We start from the raw sequence: 16,205 nt of genomic DNA, 5'->3' as shown, positions 1-16,205 counted from the left end.
GTCACGGCGGTTTACAAGATCAAGGTGAAGATATGAGGGAAGAATTTTTCTAAGTGTAGAAGATTGACATGAACAAGTTCAAACCAATCCGGGGCCTAATGTTGGGGATATTACTACTGGAGGTAAACCGGCCTTATGTAGCTGGGTTAACTCCTTAAATATTAGAAGCCCATGAAGATGCAAGGATGATGGCGCTTCACGAAGGCCCAAGGCCCAAAGGCGGGTTAAAGCCTATAAATGTAAACCGACCTAGTCATGTAACTTGTATTATAAGATAGGAAGGATAGAGACCGAACCGGATACATTTATGATCCGGCTTCGGGACTCTGTAACCCGGCGGGCGTCAACCTATGTATATAAAGGGACGACCCGGCCGCAGTTTAGGGACAGACAACAACTCGAGAGCCAGACAAAGCGGATTCGCTCCCTGACCTTCGAAACCCTAACAATACCAATCACAACTAGACGTAGGCTTTTACCTTCCTTGAAGGGGCCGAACTAGTATAAAATCCCCGTGTCCTCTTGTCCGGTTTAACCCGTTTGAGCTAACCCGTAGCGATGGCTCCACGACTAAGTCCTTTTACAAGGACATCTGCCGTGACAAACCCACGACAGCAGCCGAGCTGGAGGAGGTTGAGGAGCAATGCAGGATGAAGAGGATGGGAGATTCCACAAGGAGTTGACTGTAGTTTTCTTTTTCTTTTTAGAATTTCTTGTAATATTGATGTCTGATTAATTTCGGTTGAATTTAACTAACAACAGTGAACTTAACAATTACCAAATCTAACATTGAGGAACTCACAATTACCAACCCAGTAACTACGAGTCGGTCAAGTCAAACCAACCGGTCCGGTTAACCCGACGACCGGTGATAGATCGACCTCCTCCTCCCCTCTCCCTCTCCCCCACTAGTCCGTCCCACTCTCCTCCGCGGCCATGGATCCGGCCCCCGATCCGCCCGCCGCCGACGAGGCCCTGGCGGCGCTGTCCCTCCGCGGCGCCGACCTGCCGGCGGACTTCGCCTCCGCCGGCGGCGGCCACGAGATCGCCGAGGAGGAGGACGAGGACGACGAGGGGTACGTGACGGCCGCGTCCAGGGGCGGGAGCAGCACGGCCGCGTCCCGGCGGAGGGAGGAGTTCGAGGGGCTCGAGGAGGAGGAGGAGGACGCCTACGGCGACGCCGGCCCGCCCAGCCCCAGCAGCAGCGGCTACGCCGGCGAGCGGGGCAGCAGCGTCGCCTCCAGCGCCGGCGCCGGCGGCGGCATCGAGGAGGCCGAGCCCGACCCCGCCCCACCCCTCGCCCCCGGCGCCGAGGACTGGGCCCGCGGCAAGAAGCACGCCGACGAGGTCAGCCCGGCTCGCTCCCTTCTCCTCTTCTTGTTTCTTGAGCTACTTCAATCATCTAATCATGGATTAGTCTTCCCTCAATACATATCCATGCTCACTCGTGAATGTATTTATGGATCTAAAAACTACCAAACCTGCAGTACCTAATTTCCAAACTTCCGTTTTCTACTACCTTTTCGGTGACCTTGGTGGCATTCAAGCCAAGTTTGCACGCGCCGCAGTAGCTGCTACTGCTGGAGGTGTAGGTGTTTGTGTGATCTCAGCCTGAATGTGTTTCATCCATGATGTTCCAGGATGATGGTTCAGCTTCATGGAGGAAGAGAAAGAAGCATTTCTTCATTCTGAGCAACTCCGGCAAGCCGATATACTCTAGGTAAATTCACTTAAGAAAGAGGAACTCATGATAGAGTTTATCAGGAATTGCTGCACTTTCTCAGGTAGAACCATAACATCACATTTCCTTCGTTTGGTTCAACTTCTAGGTATGGAGATGAGCACAGGTTAGCTGGGTTTTCTGCTACACTGCAAGCGATTGTTTCTTTTGTGGAGAACAGGTATGCTTTTCCGCCTTTCCTGATTGCAATGATTAGTGTCCTTAACCCTTTCCTGTGGCTGTACTGAATTTTCTTGGTGTTGTTTCTTCTTATCCAGTGGTGATCATATCAAATTTGTGAGAGCTGGAAAACATCAGGTCAGATGGCCTTCCATGTCCAAAATTTACTCTGTTCTTGTAATCTTACTTCAGGATAATGCATCATGCGCCTGAACAATCAGACACCACTAACATGGGCAGTTCACTGGAAATCCCTTTGATGTATTCTAAGTTGATTTTACGCTGTTCTTTCAGATAGTTTTCCTTGTCAAAGGTCCCATATATTTAGTTTGTATAAGTTGCACTGAAGAGACGTTTGAAGGATTGAGGGGCCAACTAGAGCTCATGTATGGTCAGGTGCTTCCACTGTTGCATTCATCTTAACACATTTGAATTTCTTGCATTTTTATTGTAATTATTATACAGTCTTGCGTTTCCATTCTTATGCTGATTTCTGTCTGAAAACACAAATTTGCAGATGTTGCTTATATTGACAAAGTCGGTCAATAGGTGCTTTGAGAAGAATCCTAAATTTGACATGGCACCACTTCTAGGTGGCACAGATGCGGTTTTCCTATGTCTTATACGCGCATTCAGCTGGTTAGCTTGTTTCCTTTTTCTTTCTATGGATTCCCATCTTAATACATTTTGGACTTTAGTGTTTAGTTGAAATCTTATTGAACCATTCTACAGGAATCCTGCTACATTTCTTCATGCATACACATGCCTTCCCCTTGCCCAATCAACAAGACAGGCTGCTAGCGCAGTTTTGCAGGACATTGCTGATTCGGGAGTTCTGTTTGCACTGTTGATGTGTGATCACAAGGTTTGTCCAATTTGCTGCCATGACTTCCATTTTCATACTAACCCCATTTGACATTTTTCATCTTACTGTACTGAAGTCATGCTTATTTTGTAAGATGTAACATTTTTCATATTATAGTTACTTCTGAAAACTCTCTAGGTGCCACTTGCACTTTCCAGAGCTTCATATAACATGGGTATAAAACTTTATTGTCAGTCTGTCAGTCAGTTACGTCTTTTACCATATGTCCATATCCAAAGTGGGATTCCACATTTCTGAGAACTTCTGTAGAAATCTTTTTTTAGAGTTAATGGCCTTCCGCGAATAGTCTACGGGTTTTTGTGCTCTGTAGCTTGCCAAAGGGTGCCAGTACCATTTAAGGCACCAAACTTTATCCATATCAAATATTCCACTTGTGGTTGCTAGTGTTTGGAGACATTTAACGCAAATCATTTATTTTCTTTAGTCCTCTATTTGTCTGTGAGAGCTACATTTTTTTGTTAATTTCAGGTTTGTCCAATTTCCTGTCAAAACTTCCATTGTGCTACTTTAGTTCATTTGACTCTTTAATCAAAGTGTCCTGGAATCCTGTTTATGTGCTAAAATGTAACACATTTCTTATTATAGTTACATTTTAGATTCCACTTGACCTTTCTAAAGGTTCATACAACAGTATCATAAATCTTACTTTGTCGTCAGTCAATTAGTTATGTCTTCCACCATATCCAAGTTGATATGCCACATTTCTTCGAATTCTGTAGAAATATTGCCATTTTTATTCTTTGGTATCAGATGTTTTCGATCTCTTCAGTAGACTCAACGACTTCTGTGTTCTGTAGCTTGACGAACGGTACCAATACCAATATGGATTGCTCTCATGCTAATGTTAGTTATTATGTGCTTCTAGTTCTAGCCAATTTTGCGTCTGCCATCCCATCACGAGAAACAGAACTTTGGCCATTGCCAAATATTACACTTATGATTGCAACTTTGCAAGTCTATGGAGATGGATACATAAATCTTATATTTTTGTTAGTCCTCTGTGTTCATGTTTCTGAGAGCTATGATCTTGGTTAATTTTCAGGTTATTAGTCTTGTGGGAGCACAAAAGGCAACTTTGCATCCTGATGATATATTACTACTTGCAAATTTCATATTGTCCTCCGAATCTTTTAGGTAATCATCACATACTATCTGAAATGAAAAACCTTGACCTACAAGCATCTTACAAGATTTGTCTGTTTAACGCAGGACTTCGGAGTCTTTTTCACCCATATGCTTGCCAAGATACAATCCTATGGCCTTCCTATACGCTTATGTTCATTTTTTTGATGTGAGTAAAATAGGTGCATCTGAATATGCATGTTCACTTAAGTGTGCCTGCAATATCCTCATTATGAGAATTATGATGCATGTCTTACGACACAGATGCAGACTTGTAGAAGTTTATATGCACTGCTGATTAAATTTTATTTATTAGTTTCGGTTTGAGAAAGTCATTTTATTATATGAACTAATCTTTTCTCTATGGCAGGAAAATACTTACTTGACTCTTCTTACTCCGAGATCAGATGCCTTCTTTGATTTGAAAGATTCAAGGTGAGGTACACATTAAACTGTGTAACACTTAGTTAAAGTATCACAAGATAATGAGTGAATGCTGCCTAATATAATATGTATTGGAACTGAGACAACTACTCTTTTGTCAACGATGTCTAGGGCCCGCATTCAGGATGTTCTATTGAAATCAAATGTCCTTCTCGAAGTCCAAAGGTCTTTACATGAGAATGTTCTGCGTGTTGAAGATGTCCCCATTGATCCTACTTCTCAATCTACATCAGCTCCTGCACAGTCTTCTCAAGGCCTAAATTCCCAACCATTGTCTTCTGATGAGGCAATTGGTGGACCAGCTGGACTTTGGCATTTTATATACAAAAGTGTCTACCTTGACCAGTATGTATCGTCTGAGGTTGCCTTGCCCATAAGAAATCCCAAGCAACAGAAGAGGTATTGAATATTGATGACAGTACATTATTTACTTCTGTATTAGTGAACTGTCTTTGAGAGAATATCTGATGTGTGCAGATTGTACAAGGCTTATCAAAAGGTTTATGCTTCCATGCATGATAAAGCAACTGGTCCGCACAAAACTCAATTCAGAAGAACTGAGGATTATGGTGAGTTACACAGGCGCTCCACAACTTACTTCCTTGTGTTTAGAATTTTGATTGGATTGTTTCTGTTAGTTGATTCCCCGAGTTATACTTCTTGTTATATAATGTGTTGGTAAGCAACTATAGAAATATGCAAATCGTTCTCAGTGTATTTTGCTGCTCTGATAGCCAATTAGCCACATATGCTATTGGGATCATTTGTCTGGAAACAAAGGGATGTATAAACTGAATTTGCAGAATAATGAAGACAGATTTGATCAAGCTCCACTCATGTCCATAACTCTGATATATGTTAGTGTCTGGGGGTATATTTGAACTAGAAACTACTCCCTCCGTTCCACAATGTAGTGTGTATAGATTTTTCGAAAAGTCAAGCTTTATAAACTTTGACCAAGTTTGTAGAGAAAAATATATACATCTAGAATACCAAATACGTATTCTTAGATACATCACATGACGTGCTTTCATATTGTATATATTTGATATTGTAGATATAAATAATTTTCTCTATAAAATTGGTAAAATTTTGTGAAGTTTGACTTTTCAGAAAATTTATATGCACTACATTATGGCCATTTGATGACATCTTCAACCTTCGAGAGAGATGAAGCTATTACCTTTTATTCTAGTTGCTACATGATTCTAAGACGCACATTTTTCTCATTCACATGATGTGATTGTGCGATCTCAACTTCTGCAAGCAAAGCTATTTAACGAAGCTCTGTTCTGAAACCATGAGGCATATAGTATGCAGGGAATTAATATCTTGTATCTTTTCTGTAAGACCAGTTTTTGAATGTTTACAAATACAGGCACATGTACAGTATGCTGTTCTATTTTATGTTGAATTGGAAACACTTAATTCAAACACCTAAAACCATTCAGTAGTACCATCCGTTCTGCTCACAGACACATACCCATACTCCCATAGGGATATGAGCTGCTAGCTGTTATGGGCACCAGATATGTCTCTACTTGCTGCAGTCGTGGTTCTGTGTCATTGATGTCCTAGGGGTTTTCTCGAATTTTACTAGCTCAAGTGTGATGCTATTTCCTATTTGCCTATGTGTGCCACAGTTACTTTGTTACATAATTTCCCTTCCGTTGCAGTTATGTTGAGCTGGATAACCCAGGATTTTGAGCTGTATGCAGCCTTCAGCCCACTGGCCGACAAGGTTGGCATCTGCCACAAACAGTTCAGCAATACTATCAATCCGTTATTTATCACCGTGTAATAACCTGTTGGATCTTACTTTGAGCACACGTATTTTGCAGACCCAAGCGATCAAGATATGCAACAGAGTATGCCAGTGGATCAGGGATTTAGAGGACAGAGTGTTCATATACGGAGAAAGCACCATTGCCTGGTGATATTTTGTCTTGTATGTAAATTCATGTACTTTTTCTTTTGCCTCTTCCGTCGAATGATTTCATGATTCATGTACTTATCATACCGACACAGGCAATACCATCACTGTTGGGGAGATGTATGAGGTTTGTCTCTGTAACATTCACAAATGTGGTCTGTTTTATTCATGATGATCATTGTTCAAGACAAGTTCAAGCCAATAATTGGTTTTCCATCTGCATCTCGTTGATGGGATCGGGTGCCATTTCTCATTTATGCGGCCTGTAACCTCCTAATTCCCCATGGAATCCAGATTTACATCATGTATATGGGTTTGAAGAAACTGTTTCTTTTCTTTTCTTCTGTATGTTCAATCAATTCAGAAAAAGTTCAGTCTACAAAGATTACAAAACTTTTCATGGTAGCTGTCACCTTGATTTCCGCCTGAGATAAGTCTGAAAATACATGAATTCCTAAGTATCGTCGACGAGTAGAAAATGAGAAGAGCCGCTACCATGGCCCCCAACCCATGGGAGCACGAGAGCCTGAAGGCGCCGATATGACGGGGCTGGGGATTGGCTGCACAGGTGGCGGGTTGCGCCACTGCGGCACTGGCCCTGCCACCAGCAGGTTCTCCAGGAGAGGCCCTGCCTCCATTACCGCCTGCAGCAGCTGCCCCCTTTGTGGCAATGGCCTCTTGGCCGCCAGCTGCTCGAGCACCGCCGCGGTCCTGTTGTCGTCGATGGCAACTGGCACGCTCCTGATATCTATGGCGATGGCTGTGCTCCTGTCAACGGCGTCGAGCAAGGCGGCCGGCGGGGAGAAGGTTGGGACGCTGGAGCCTGAGTCGCAGCTGCTTGACGTTGTCGCGGCCAGCAGCAGGTGCTGCCGGAGCTGGTCAAGGTGCTGCTGGAGCTGGTCGCGCTCCTCGGCCGTGCGGTGCACGAGCTCCACCAGGGCGGCGATGCTCTGCTCCTTGCGGCGCACCTCCTCCTTGGCCGCCTCCAGCTCCGCCGTGGCCGCGGCCAGCCTCCGCCTCACCTCCTCCACGATCTGCATGGCACGCCACGGGGACAAAGATTAAACGAAAGGAAGATCACCAAAGGGCTTCAACGTCTGCTCAAGATCTACAGACGATCTCACTACAGTGTCAATCAACAACCATTAGAGAAAGAAGGCGGAGAGAAGAATTAAGATGGCCGGCGAACCTCTTGGTCTGGGTAAGAAGTAGATTGGAGATCCGGCGGGAGCAGCGGCGTCGGCGGCCAGAGGGAGGCGAGGGAGGAGGCGTCCACGGCGATGGAGAAGTCGCCGAGCCCGAGCGGCAGCTCTTGGTCCATCGCCATTGATCTCTCCCTTCCTTTTCCTTTGGGATTAGGATGCCTGCCTTGTGGCAAAAGAAGAAGGCATGGTGAGTAATAATAAAAAGGAAGCCGTAGAGGGAGATGGATAGGAAGGGAGGACAGATGGTGTACAGCCAGCGCCACGAGTCAATGTGGTTTTTCCTCCCTTCCATACACGGCGGCCGTGTTTCCATTCCCGAATGGAAACATTTGGAATGTGCCATCACGCCTTCCTATTATCTCCTCTATAGACGAGAAACACGAGATATAGCAGTAAAATAAATTGCATTACATTACAGTAAAAATGGAATGAGATTATGAGAAGATGCTGGTTGGCTGGCGGAAGGAAGAAAGGACCGTCCTCGCCGTTACTCTTTCCGTCTTCCCTTTTGCCCTTTTCACCTTTGTGTCTCCTTCCTTTCCTCGTGTTGGGCCCTCCCACGACCACGAGGTATCAGCCCGTCCGGCCCCTTCATTTCCTCCATTTCCATCAAAAGACTTCCTTCCCGTCAATGCCACTGAAGAGTCCGATTGGACTATAATAGGATTGTTGCAGTGTTGGACCGCCAATGTCATACATTGCATGATACCATGCAATTATGCTTCAAATGCACCATTGCAGTTAAATAAATATCGTTATGCAGCAAAAATGATGCTTCCATCGTGCCTCCTCGGAACCATGCCGGCCGCCGCTGTTCCATCCGATGGCGGGACAGCCGAATTAGGAGGCGGGGATCCGGTGATTGATTATTCTTTCACTGGGAAGTGGCATTTCTTTCGATGGCGAAGCGTCTATGGTGACTTGGTCAATCTCAGAACCTGTCAGCTCAGCCTTTCATCAGAGGTGCTCATAAAGACAAGGTATGTGTGTATGCATTCATAGGGATGAGTATACACCATTCTGGCTATGTTTAAAAAAAAATTAGACCAAGTAGTACGTGCTATGTGGTGACAGCATGCACGCAGCAGCAGTAGCTACTTCCTGCCCTGGCTAATTGCCTTTTTTTTGCCAGGGCCTAGCTAATTACTTTTGTCAAAGTTTTTTTTAACATCAGTACAGACACAAGCGAGCATATACACGCGCATATACTCACCCTTATGAACGCACACACGTACACCCTATCCCTACGAGCACCTCCGAAAGACTGAGCTGACATATCATCTTGAGATTTACGAAGTCACCGTAGGCGCCTCGTCGTCGACGGAAACGTCTCCTCCCTTCCACTGAATACGCATGGCTGTTTTACTACGGTTGATGTGATTTTTGTTCTCCCTCTAACGAAATGTAGCGTGTACTGATGCATGCATGTGTTTTGTTCGTGTGTACGTGGCATATGCATGCATTGATTTTCTCAGCAAAAAGGAATGCACAGGTCAGGGTGGTTGCGGTGCGACCCGGATGCGTTACGTCGGGCCCACCTGTCACTGTCAAATCCCCGCAACGCACGCGCCCGGCGGCGAATTGCTCCAAAGTCAGGGTTGACTGTCCCGCATGCATGCGTCCTGTGCGTACGTGCAAACCACGTACTCTCTCCTTTGACCGTCCCGCACGCGTACGTGCGTTAGGCCCGACCACGTACGTACCGACGTACCGCCGCGCTACATACACACCGGACGTGGGTCGTGCCCTGGAGCAAACTTTGCGTGCTGCCGCGCGGCTTGCCGGCCGTCCGTCACGCCGTCAACCGACACAAAACTACCCAATGCAGTACGCACGAACTGATCAAAAAGTTACGCGAATACAGTACAAAACAAGAACGGAGACGCCGCAAGTTGTGTATAGGTACGCACGAACAGACGGTGCAGCACACCAACTTCTCCCAAAGAGGCTTTGTCAAGCTCGAAGAAGTGAATGCCAGTCTCAATATGTCTCGTCTGCCGATGTTGCACCGGGTTGACTGTTATGTAAACAGCAGAGACCCTGCAACAAACCGACGACGGGCTGATGAAGCTCCTGCAACAACTGACAACTAAGATAGTATCAAATGTCCCCTAGAAAAACACAAAAACCGGTGGTAGAACGTCCAGTGTCGGGGCATCAGAATACGCTAGGAGTGTGGAAGGTGAGGATGGGTAAATGTGTAGCCCAAGATCCACAGTGCCCTTAAGGTAGCTAAGGATGAGTTTGACAAGATCCACACTGTGGAAGGTGAGAGGAACGCGGAGCGTGCATGAGCAAGGTATTGGTTATACTACAACAAACAGTACAACACGTACGGTAGAGAAACAGAGGCACTTTCTACAAGGCAATAAAAAAGTGCCTTAGATTACCTCCCTTTCTACAAGGTATTTTTAGTTAACCCCCTGTTGTAACAAATATGGCCTGTGAGGCCTTCCACTCGGGCGGCCAGATGGACACGTACACTATACAAATAAACTTCCTTTTTTTTGCGCGGGGGGGGGGGGGGGGGGGGGGGGGCAAATAAACTTCCTTGACAACTACTTCCTCCGTTCCGAATTACTTGTCTTGGATTTGTCTAGATACGGATGTATCTAAACTCATTTTAGTGCTAGATACCTTCGTTCCAAATTACTTGTCTTGGATTTGTCTAGATACGGATGTATCTAGACTCATTTTAGTGCTAGATACCTCCGTTCCGAATTACTTGTCTTGAATTTGTCTAGATACGGATGTATCTAGACTCATTTTAGTATTAGATACCTCCGTATCTAGACAAATCTAAGACAAGTAATTCGGAATGGAGAGAGTAAGTGGGAACCGATGGTATTGCTTGTTGGCAAAGTCGTCTTCAGGTAAACCCGACGTCCCTAGTTCGAGTCATGCTGCTCGTTTTTTGTTTTTAATTACGCGAGTCACTCCTAGTTCGAGTAGCCATTTATGTAGTCCCATACCGATCGACTACCGAGGTAAACTTTGACTGGTTTAAAAGAGGAGCCGCATATTTTGTTATAAAAATTCCTAAGCGGTAACAGTTTGTGGAGTTGATTTTTTTTTTGAGACAAATTTGTTTGTGGAGTTGATGAACTGTGCTGTTTGTGATTGATTGATGATTGATGATGATGGGCCTTGGGCCCGACGGATCTATAGTGGCCAGAGAATACCATAGCATACGAGAGCTAGCTAGCTCTTTTTTTCAAGTGGGGACTTTACGCAGCGTTTACCGGAAACGCCCGCAAAGCGCCGGAGCTTTGGAGGCGCTTTCAAAATGCCGCAGAACGCCAGACCTATGGAGAAACGCCACAAAAGATATACGAAGGCGTTTTAGCAAAATCGGTTTTGCTAATGAATTTTTGGATAACTAATTTATACAGAAACACGTTTGGGTTTGGAAAGGATAAAACTGGCTTGTACATTTCCTTATTTGGGTAGGAGGATACCGATTCACTTCTCCTCCACTTGCCTTCTCTCTCTTACTTTCCCCAATTTTAGCCATTGATGACGACTTCCCAAAAGCTTTGACTCCAGCCGCTCCAGCCTGTGATTCCTCTTCCGTCGTTCGTCCTCACCGCCAGACACCGGCGCCCTCCTCCCGTCGGGACGGCCTCGACGACTCCGCGCGCGGAGGCTTTCCCTGGTCGCCTAGGCCGACTCTGGTCGTCCCGGTACAGGCTTTGCTCGGCGAGATCTGCTCCTCGAGCTCATCCCATAGGTCCGCCGCCCCTGGGCGACCTCCCTCATCGGCCCTGCACAGGCTTTGCTCGGGGAGAGGTTCTTCTCGAGCTCATCCCAGATGTACGCCGCCCCTTGATGCTGGCCGTCCAGCAGCGTCCGTACATGGAAGTTCAGATCTCAAAAGAGTGCTCGACGCCGCCCATCCTGATAGCGGCCATGTCGGGGCTGGAGGTCAAGCGTGAGGACTATGATTCGGCGGAGCAGGTAAACATTTCTTCTTTGTTTGCATTTCAAGGTCGAATTATTTGAGCTGGGAGCCATTTTTCTTATCGAATGACAAATTTATTGCACATAGTTGTACATAAAATAATTTAGCATTACTATCATCTTATAATACAGAACGGGAAGTTTTGGAACCTATAAATTGATGAAAAATTGTAACAATTATTATTGTAATGAATCTATAAATAAAATTTAAAAAATAATATTGTAATGCTCAATCATCTTCTGGTTGTTGAGCGGAACGCTGTTGATGATTACTCCACAACTGTCGAGCAATGCCTGCACGAACTCTCTCACCAGCAGCTCGTTCATCTTCTCTTGCTTGCCCTCTAACTTGCTGATCACCATGGTCAACATGTTGTTGTGCTTCCCCATGCTCATAAAGCTCGAACAACTCATCATGATGATTAACCTTCCGGATGAAGTTGTGGATAATACAACAAGCCATAACAATTTTGACTTGTGTTTTATATGGATAAGGAATTCCTCCTTTCCTACTTAAAATTGGAAAGCGAGCTTTTAGAACACCAAAAGTTCGCTCAACAACATTTCGTAGTTGTGCGTGCAGATGATTGAACATATCTTTCTCACTAGTATATCGTCTATTACTTCCACGAAAAGAAGCAATATGATAACGATCTCCACGGTACGGGGCAATAAATTTTGGAGTATTTGCATATCCAGAATCAACAAGATAAAATTTACCTGCACGTAAGGTTTGATAGCACGGTCAAAATCTTTATGTAATAAGATTAATCAATATTATAGTTCATATATTTGAACTTTTACCTTCAGGAACAACAAAACCCCCACTAGTAACAGCCCATCTTAGAACTGCTTGATCTGACGCAGAACCTTCCCATCCAGCAGCGACATATGAGAATGTCATGTCAAATGACACTGGTGCCATTACCTTTTGAGAGGGGTAACCATGCCTATTTCTATAAGGAGTTTGCTTATCTAGCCTGATTTTTGCCTCAATGTGTGTCCCATCAATTGCTCCTAGGCAGTTTTGTTGGGATTTTTGTTAGTCAAACAATGAAGTTTAAGTTTCCATGACATAGTATTTAATCATTAAAAGTAACATGTGTTTGCAATAGGAAAATACCTTCAAATATGGGTAGAACCTTGCATCACCCAATATTTTCGCTGGGATTTCATTCCTTGGATCTGTTATGCAAACATCACGCAACCCATTTATGGCATCTAAAACAATGTTGAAGTGTCGGCTGATTGGTTCACCAGAATGCTGATATCTATCTTGGATGACACGGTTCCTAACATTGTGACCAATGGTATGTAGAAACATGAGTAGTTGTTCGTCCACTGTCATTCGCTTTGTATCCTTCAGTAAGCCTCTCTCACACAAAGCATCTCGCAGCAAGTAGAATATGTGCTTCTCAAGACGAATTTGTTCGTAAAATCTAATTGGATGTCCCTCTAGCAACTCTTTTGTTTTCTGGGCACCAATTAATATGGAGGTGTTACGAGGTGTTTTGAATAACCTTGTGAACAACACATCACGAAACACGAACACTGCAGAAATGTTATTAATAAGAACTTGCTCGGAATCAGAAAATTCATCATCTGGCACATACAAACTGTTCATGGTTCCCTGCACAGTGTACACTATTGATCGTATCATCTCAGAATAATATTTTATAAGATATATAAAATAGTTGGAAATGAACTTTCTCAAACTGAAAGTACAGTTGATTGTTGCAACACAAACTGACAGAAAAAGCAATGGAAATTGTTCTCTAAATACATAAAACGACAATTACTGAAATCAAATAATGGTGTATTACAAAATAACTAAGGATCAAGAATCCAAAGCTTTCGAGTTTCTTCATCCATCTCAATGAAAATGGTGCGTTTGTCACCATCTGTAAATGCTTTTACTGCTTTCAGTTTTGTGCTGGCATCGAGGCTACCCATACTATTTAGTACTGACATGCATGATTTAACCGAGTAAGTGTCATTTTGTTCTGCTGTTTTTTTCTTTGCTTCAGCAATGCTGAGTGATGCATCTGCAAGATGATCAATTGCTATTATGGCATCATCAGCTGTACGTTTTTTTCCTCTTGTAGTTTCTTTTGATCCACTTGCAGGGAATTTCCTTTTTTCTGGCTCAATGGCTGTCGACTTCTTAGTGAACACACCAGGGGAGCCATTGTTTTCATCAGACTCGATTTCATGTACTTCAACATCCTTATTGAGATCAATTTGAGATGATTTAGTTGTGCATGAACCATCTTTCCCTTTGCTAGATACAGCACCAACTCCAGATGCCGTTGAACTAGCACATATTTGTTGAAGATCTTCCCAACTAGGCCACACCTTTTCTCGATATTCTTGGAGTGACTTATCCTTCTGCAAGTTGTTAATTTTTTTATTAATAAATATAATATACCAATTTTATATGAATCCTACCGCACAAACTTAACTCAATTAGTTCCTCCCAAGTTTCTTCTAAAGCTTTTATCATTTTGTTCATCGTCGTCCCAACCAAATCCAGTCAGTTTAAGAAGTCTATCCATGGCAGCATAGCAACTCCTATAGTACTTATGGCGATTTTTCAATTGTTGTAATTCAAGTTTGTCTACTCTTGAATCATTGAATTGTTTTAAGATATCACGCCATGCTTTCTTTGTGTAACCTGTTCCTTCTTTCCCTCCGTGTAAAGTTTGATCTTTCATTATAGTGAGAAGTATTTTGTCCTCCGAAGATTTCCATACATGCCTCTTTTTATCTGGGTTTTCTTTCCTATTTTTTGGTCCTTATGATCATCCATATTTATCTACAAGAAAACAAAAAATTTAAATGAGTATGTGATTGACAAACTTAATTTCTCTTGACATTTCAAAACCTCCAATTTAAAGTTGTACTTACAACAAGCCATATTGCAAAGTGAGTTATTTGGTTGAGAAGAACACTGTTAAGTGGAAGAAATGAACATGATAATAATATTTCAACTGCATTCATGTGATCTCTTGCCGTGTATTCTTCTGATTGCAGTAGACAAATGGGGGTCTAGGACTGAGCTAATCTTTAATGTTTTACCTATGACAACACTTACTACTAATTGTTTGATTTCTACGTGTATTCCTATGTTCTTTTCACAATGCAGGTCGACAAAGGAACTGATGGCTTGTATTTCAGTGATCTACTGTTGGCTTACCATTTGTGTTTATAGAGGTAAAGCTGCATGTGCATGTTGAATTTAAATTTGAGGGCCCCTTATATCCAGGAGTACACGATTGGCCTACATACTAGACTATGATACATGTGTATACAATTTAGACTACAACACAAACATACATACTTATATCGCACAGTTCAGATTGGCCTACTGCCTATTGATACCATATAAATATATAATTAGAGTTAGCGTGCCATTTACTCTTTTTTCATATCTGGCGTTTACCTGGTTTCCATGTACAGCAGCAAGTAACTAGTGTAGTGGGTTTCTTTTATAATCAAACAGAGGTGTGTTTCCAATTAGAGAGAGGAGGGGACAAATTGCCAAGTTGGTGGTTCTAGTTTCATCTACGAATTGGCTATCTCAGATTACCAGAGTTTTTTTCTTTCTGCAAAATGAGCTTCATTACCAAAAAATGAATCGATGAACAATACCATGAATTTGTAGATCTACAACTTATACGTACGAATTTGTTGATCAGGATGATTGATCGATGAACATTACCATGAACTCTGTACATCTACAACTCATATGGACCAATTTGTTGATCAAGATGATTGATCGATGAACAATACCATGAAATTTGTACATCTACAACTTATATGGACTAATTTGTTGATCTGGATGATTGATCAATGGACAATATCATGAAATATGTACATCGACTACAACTTATATTGACAGGATGATTGATCTTACCAGGGTCGTGCAACTTGATTGAAGATGGGAAGATGATGAGAACCGCCTGATGAAGAAGCCGCTGAGAACCAGCGCCAGCGTCTCCCAGCCAGCGCATGTGAATGGAATTGACGGCCAACCAGTTTTATTAGCGATGGGGCCTGTATATAAGCAATGAAAAAGGCGCGAGGGCGAGCAGCAAAACGCAGAACTGGCGCCAGAAAAGTTGTTGAGAAGCGAGCGGGCGGGAAAAAGTTGTTGCGATCACGCATATAGCAACCGCGTTTGTGGAAAAATGCCTATAAGCTCGTTTTTCTATAAGCCCGAAATCTTGGGTTGTACAGTTCCAAGTTTCCTATAAACATGGATTTGTTATAGTAGCCAAACGAGGTTTTGTTCGGTTGAACCGTTTTCCTGGTTTATAGAGTACGGATTCTATATATATCTTCTATCCAAACAACGCCTTAGTGGCATTTCAGAACGCCTTCGAACAGCGGACGTGCTGTAGTGAAATTGTATGGTTATCTATCAAATCGCCGTCTCAGATGGAGAGTTTAGCAGGGGAGTCAATGGGCATGCGAACGCAGTCAGACATACTGCACCGCTCGATAATATCCAAGGCATATTGCCGCTGAGATAGATGAAGGTCGGGGGAAGAACGAATGACGGCAATGCCTAGGAAGTGAGAAAGAGCGCCGAGGTCGGTCATAGAAAATTCCTGACCTAGAAGAGAGATAACGATAGTTCAGAAAAGATGGGGAAGAAGCCGTGAGAATAATATGGTCTACATAAACAAGAAGATAGACGGTGTGGCTTGTGGATTTGTAGATACAATGTGAGTTATTGCATTTGGACGCGAC

The 16,205-nt window shown here is 43.5% G+C and overlaps 2 protein-coding genes, 1 long non-coding RNA gene and 1 pseudogene across 3 annotated transcripts; 2 read left to right on the top strand and 2 right to left on the bottom strand.

The window, feature by feature from the left end:
- Positions 1–857: 857 nt before the first annotated feature.
- Positions 858–6,476, top strand: LOC125546403 (vacuolar fusion protein MON1 homolog). Its single transcript, XM_048710661.2, has 15 exons — positions 858–1,347; positions 1,641–1,720; positions 1,830–1,901; positions 1,999–2,038; positions 2,195–2,296; positions 2,418–2,539; positions 2,633–2,765; positions 3,829–3,920; positions 3,996–4,077; positions 4,279–4,343; positions 4,464–4,751; positions 4,830–4,921; positions 6,029–6,093; positions 6,194–6,285; positions 6,381–6,476. Exons 1-15 carry the CDS (start codon positions 937–939, stop codon positions 6,409–6,411), a joined length of 1,767 nt encoding a protein of 588 aa, XP_048566618.1. The 5' UTR covers positions 858–936; the 3' UTR covers positions 6,412–6,476.
- Positions 6,477–6,750: 274 nt separating this feature from the next.
- LOC125546404 (uncharacterized) lies at positions 6,751–8,614 on the bottom strand. Its single transcript, XM_048710663.2, has 2 exons — positions 7,475–8,614; positions 6,751–7,319 (listed from the first exon to the last, which is right to left on the bottom strand). Exons 1-2 carry the CDS (start codon positions 7,610–7,612, stop codon positions 6,777–6,779), a joined length of 681 nt encoding a protein of 226 aa, XP_048566620.2. The 5' UTR covers positions 7,613–8,614; the 3' UTR covers positions 6,751–6,776.
- Positions 8,615–10,947: 2,333 nt separating this feature from the next.
- Positions 10,948–15,833, top strand: LOC147982574 (uncharacterized). The gene is made up of 3 exons (XR_015599234.1): positions 10,948–11,447; positions 14,596–14,663; positions 15,370–15,833. It is a non-coding gene; the product is annotated as an uncharacterized LOC147982574 (long non-coding RNA).
- On the bottom strand, positions 12,205–13,760 carry LOC147982575 (uncharacterized; annotated as a pseudogene).
- Positions 15,834–16,205: the final 372 nt, after the last annotated feature.

The sequence above is a fragment of the Triticum urartu genome, chromosome 3A (assembly GCF_056163025.1).
Source record: "Triticum urartu cultivar PI428250 chromosome 3A, HENAU_Tu73, whole genome shotgun sequence".
NCBI lineage: Eukaryota > Viridiplantae > Streptophyta > Magnoliopsida > Poales > Poaceae > Triticum > Triticum urartu.
This window is presented reverse-complemented; position numbering and strand designations above follow the sequence as displayed.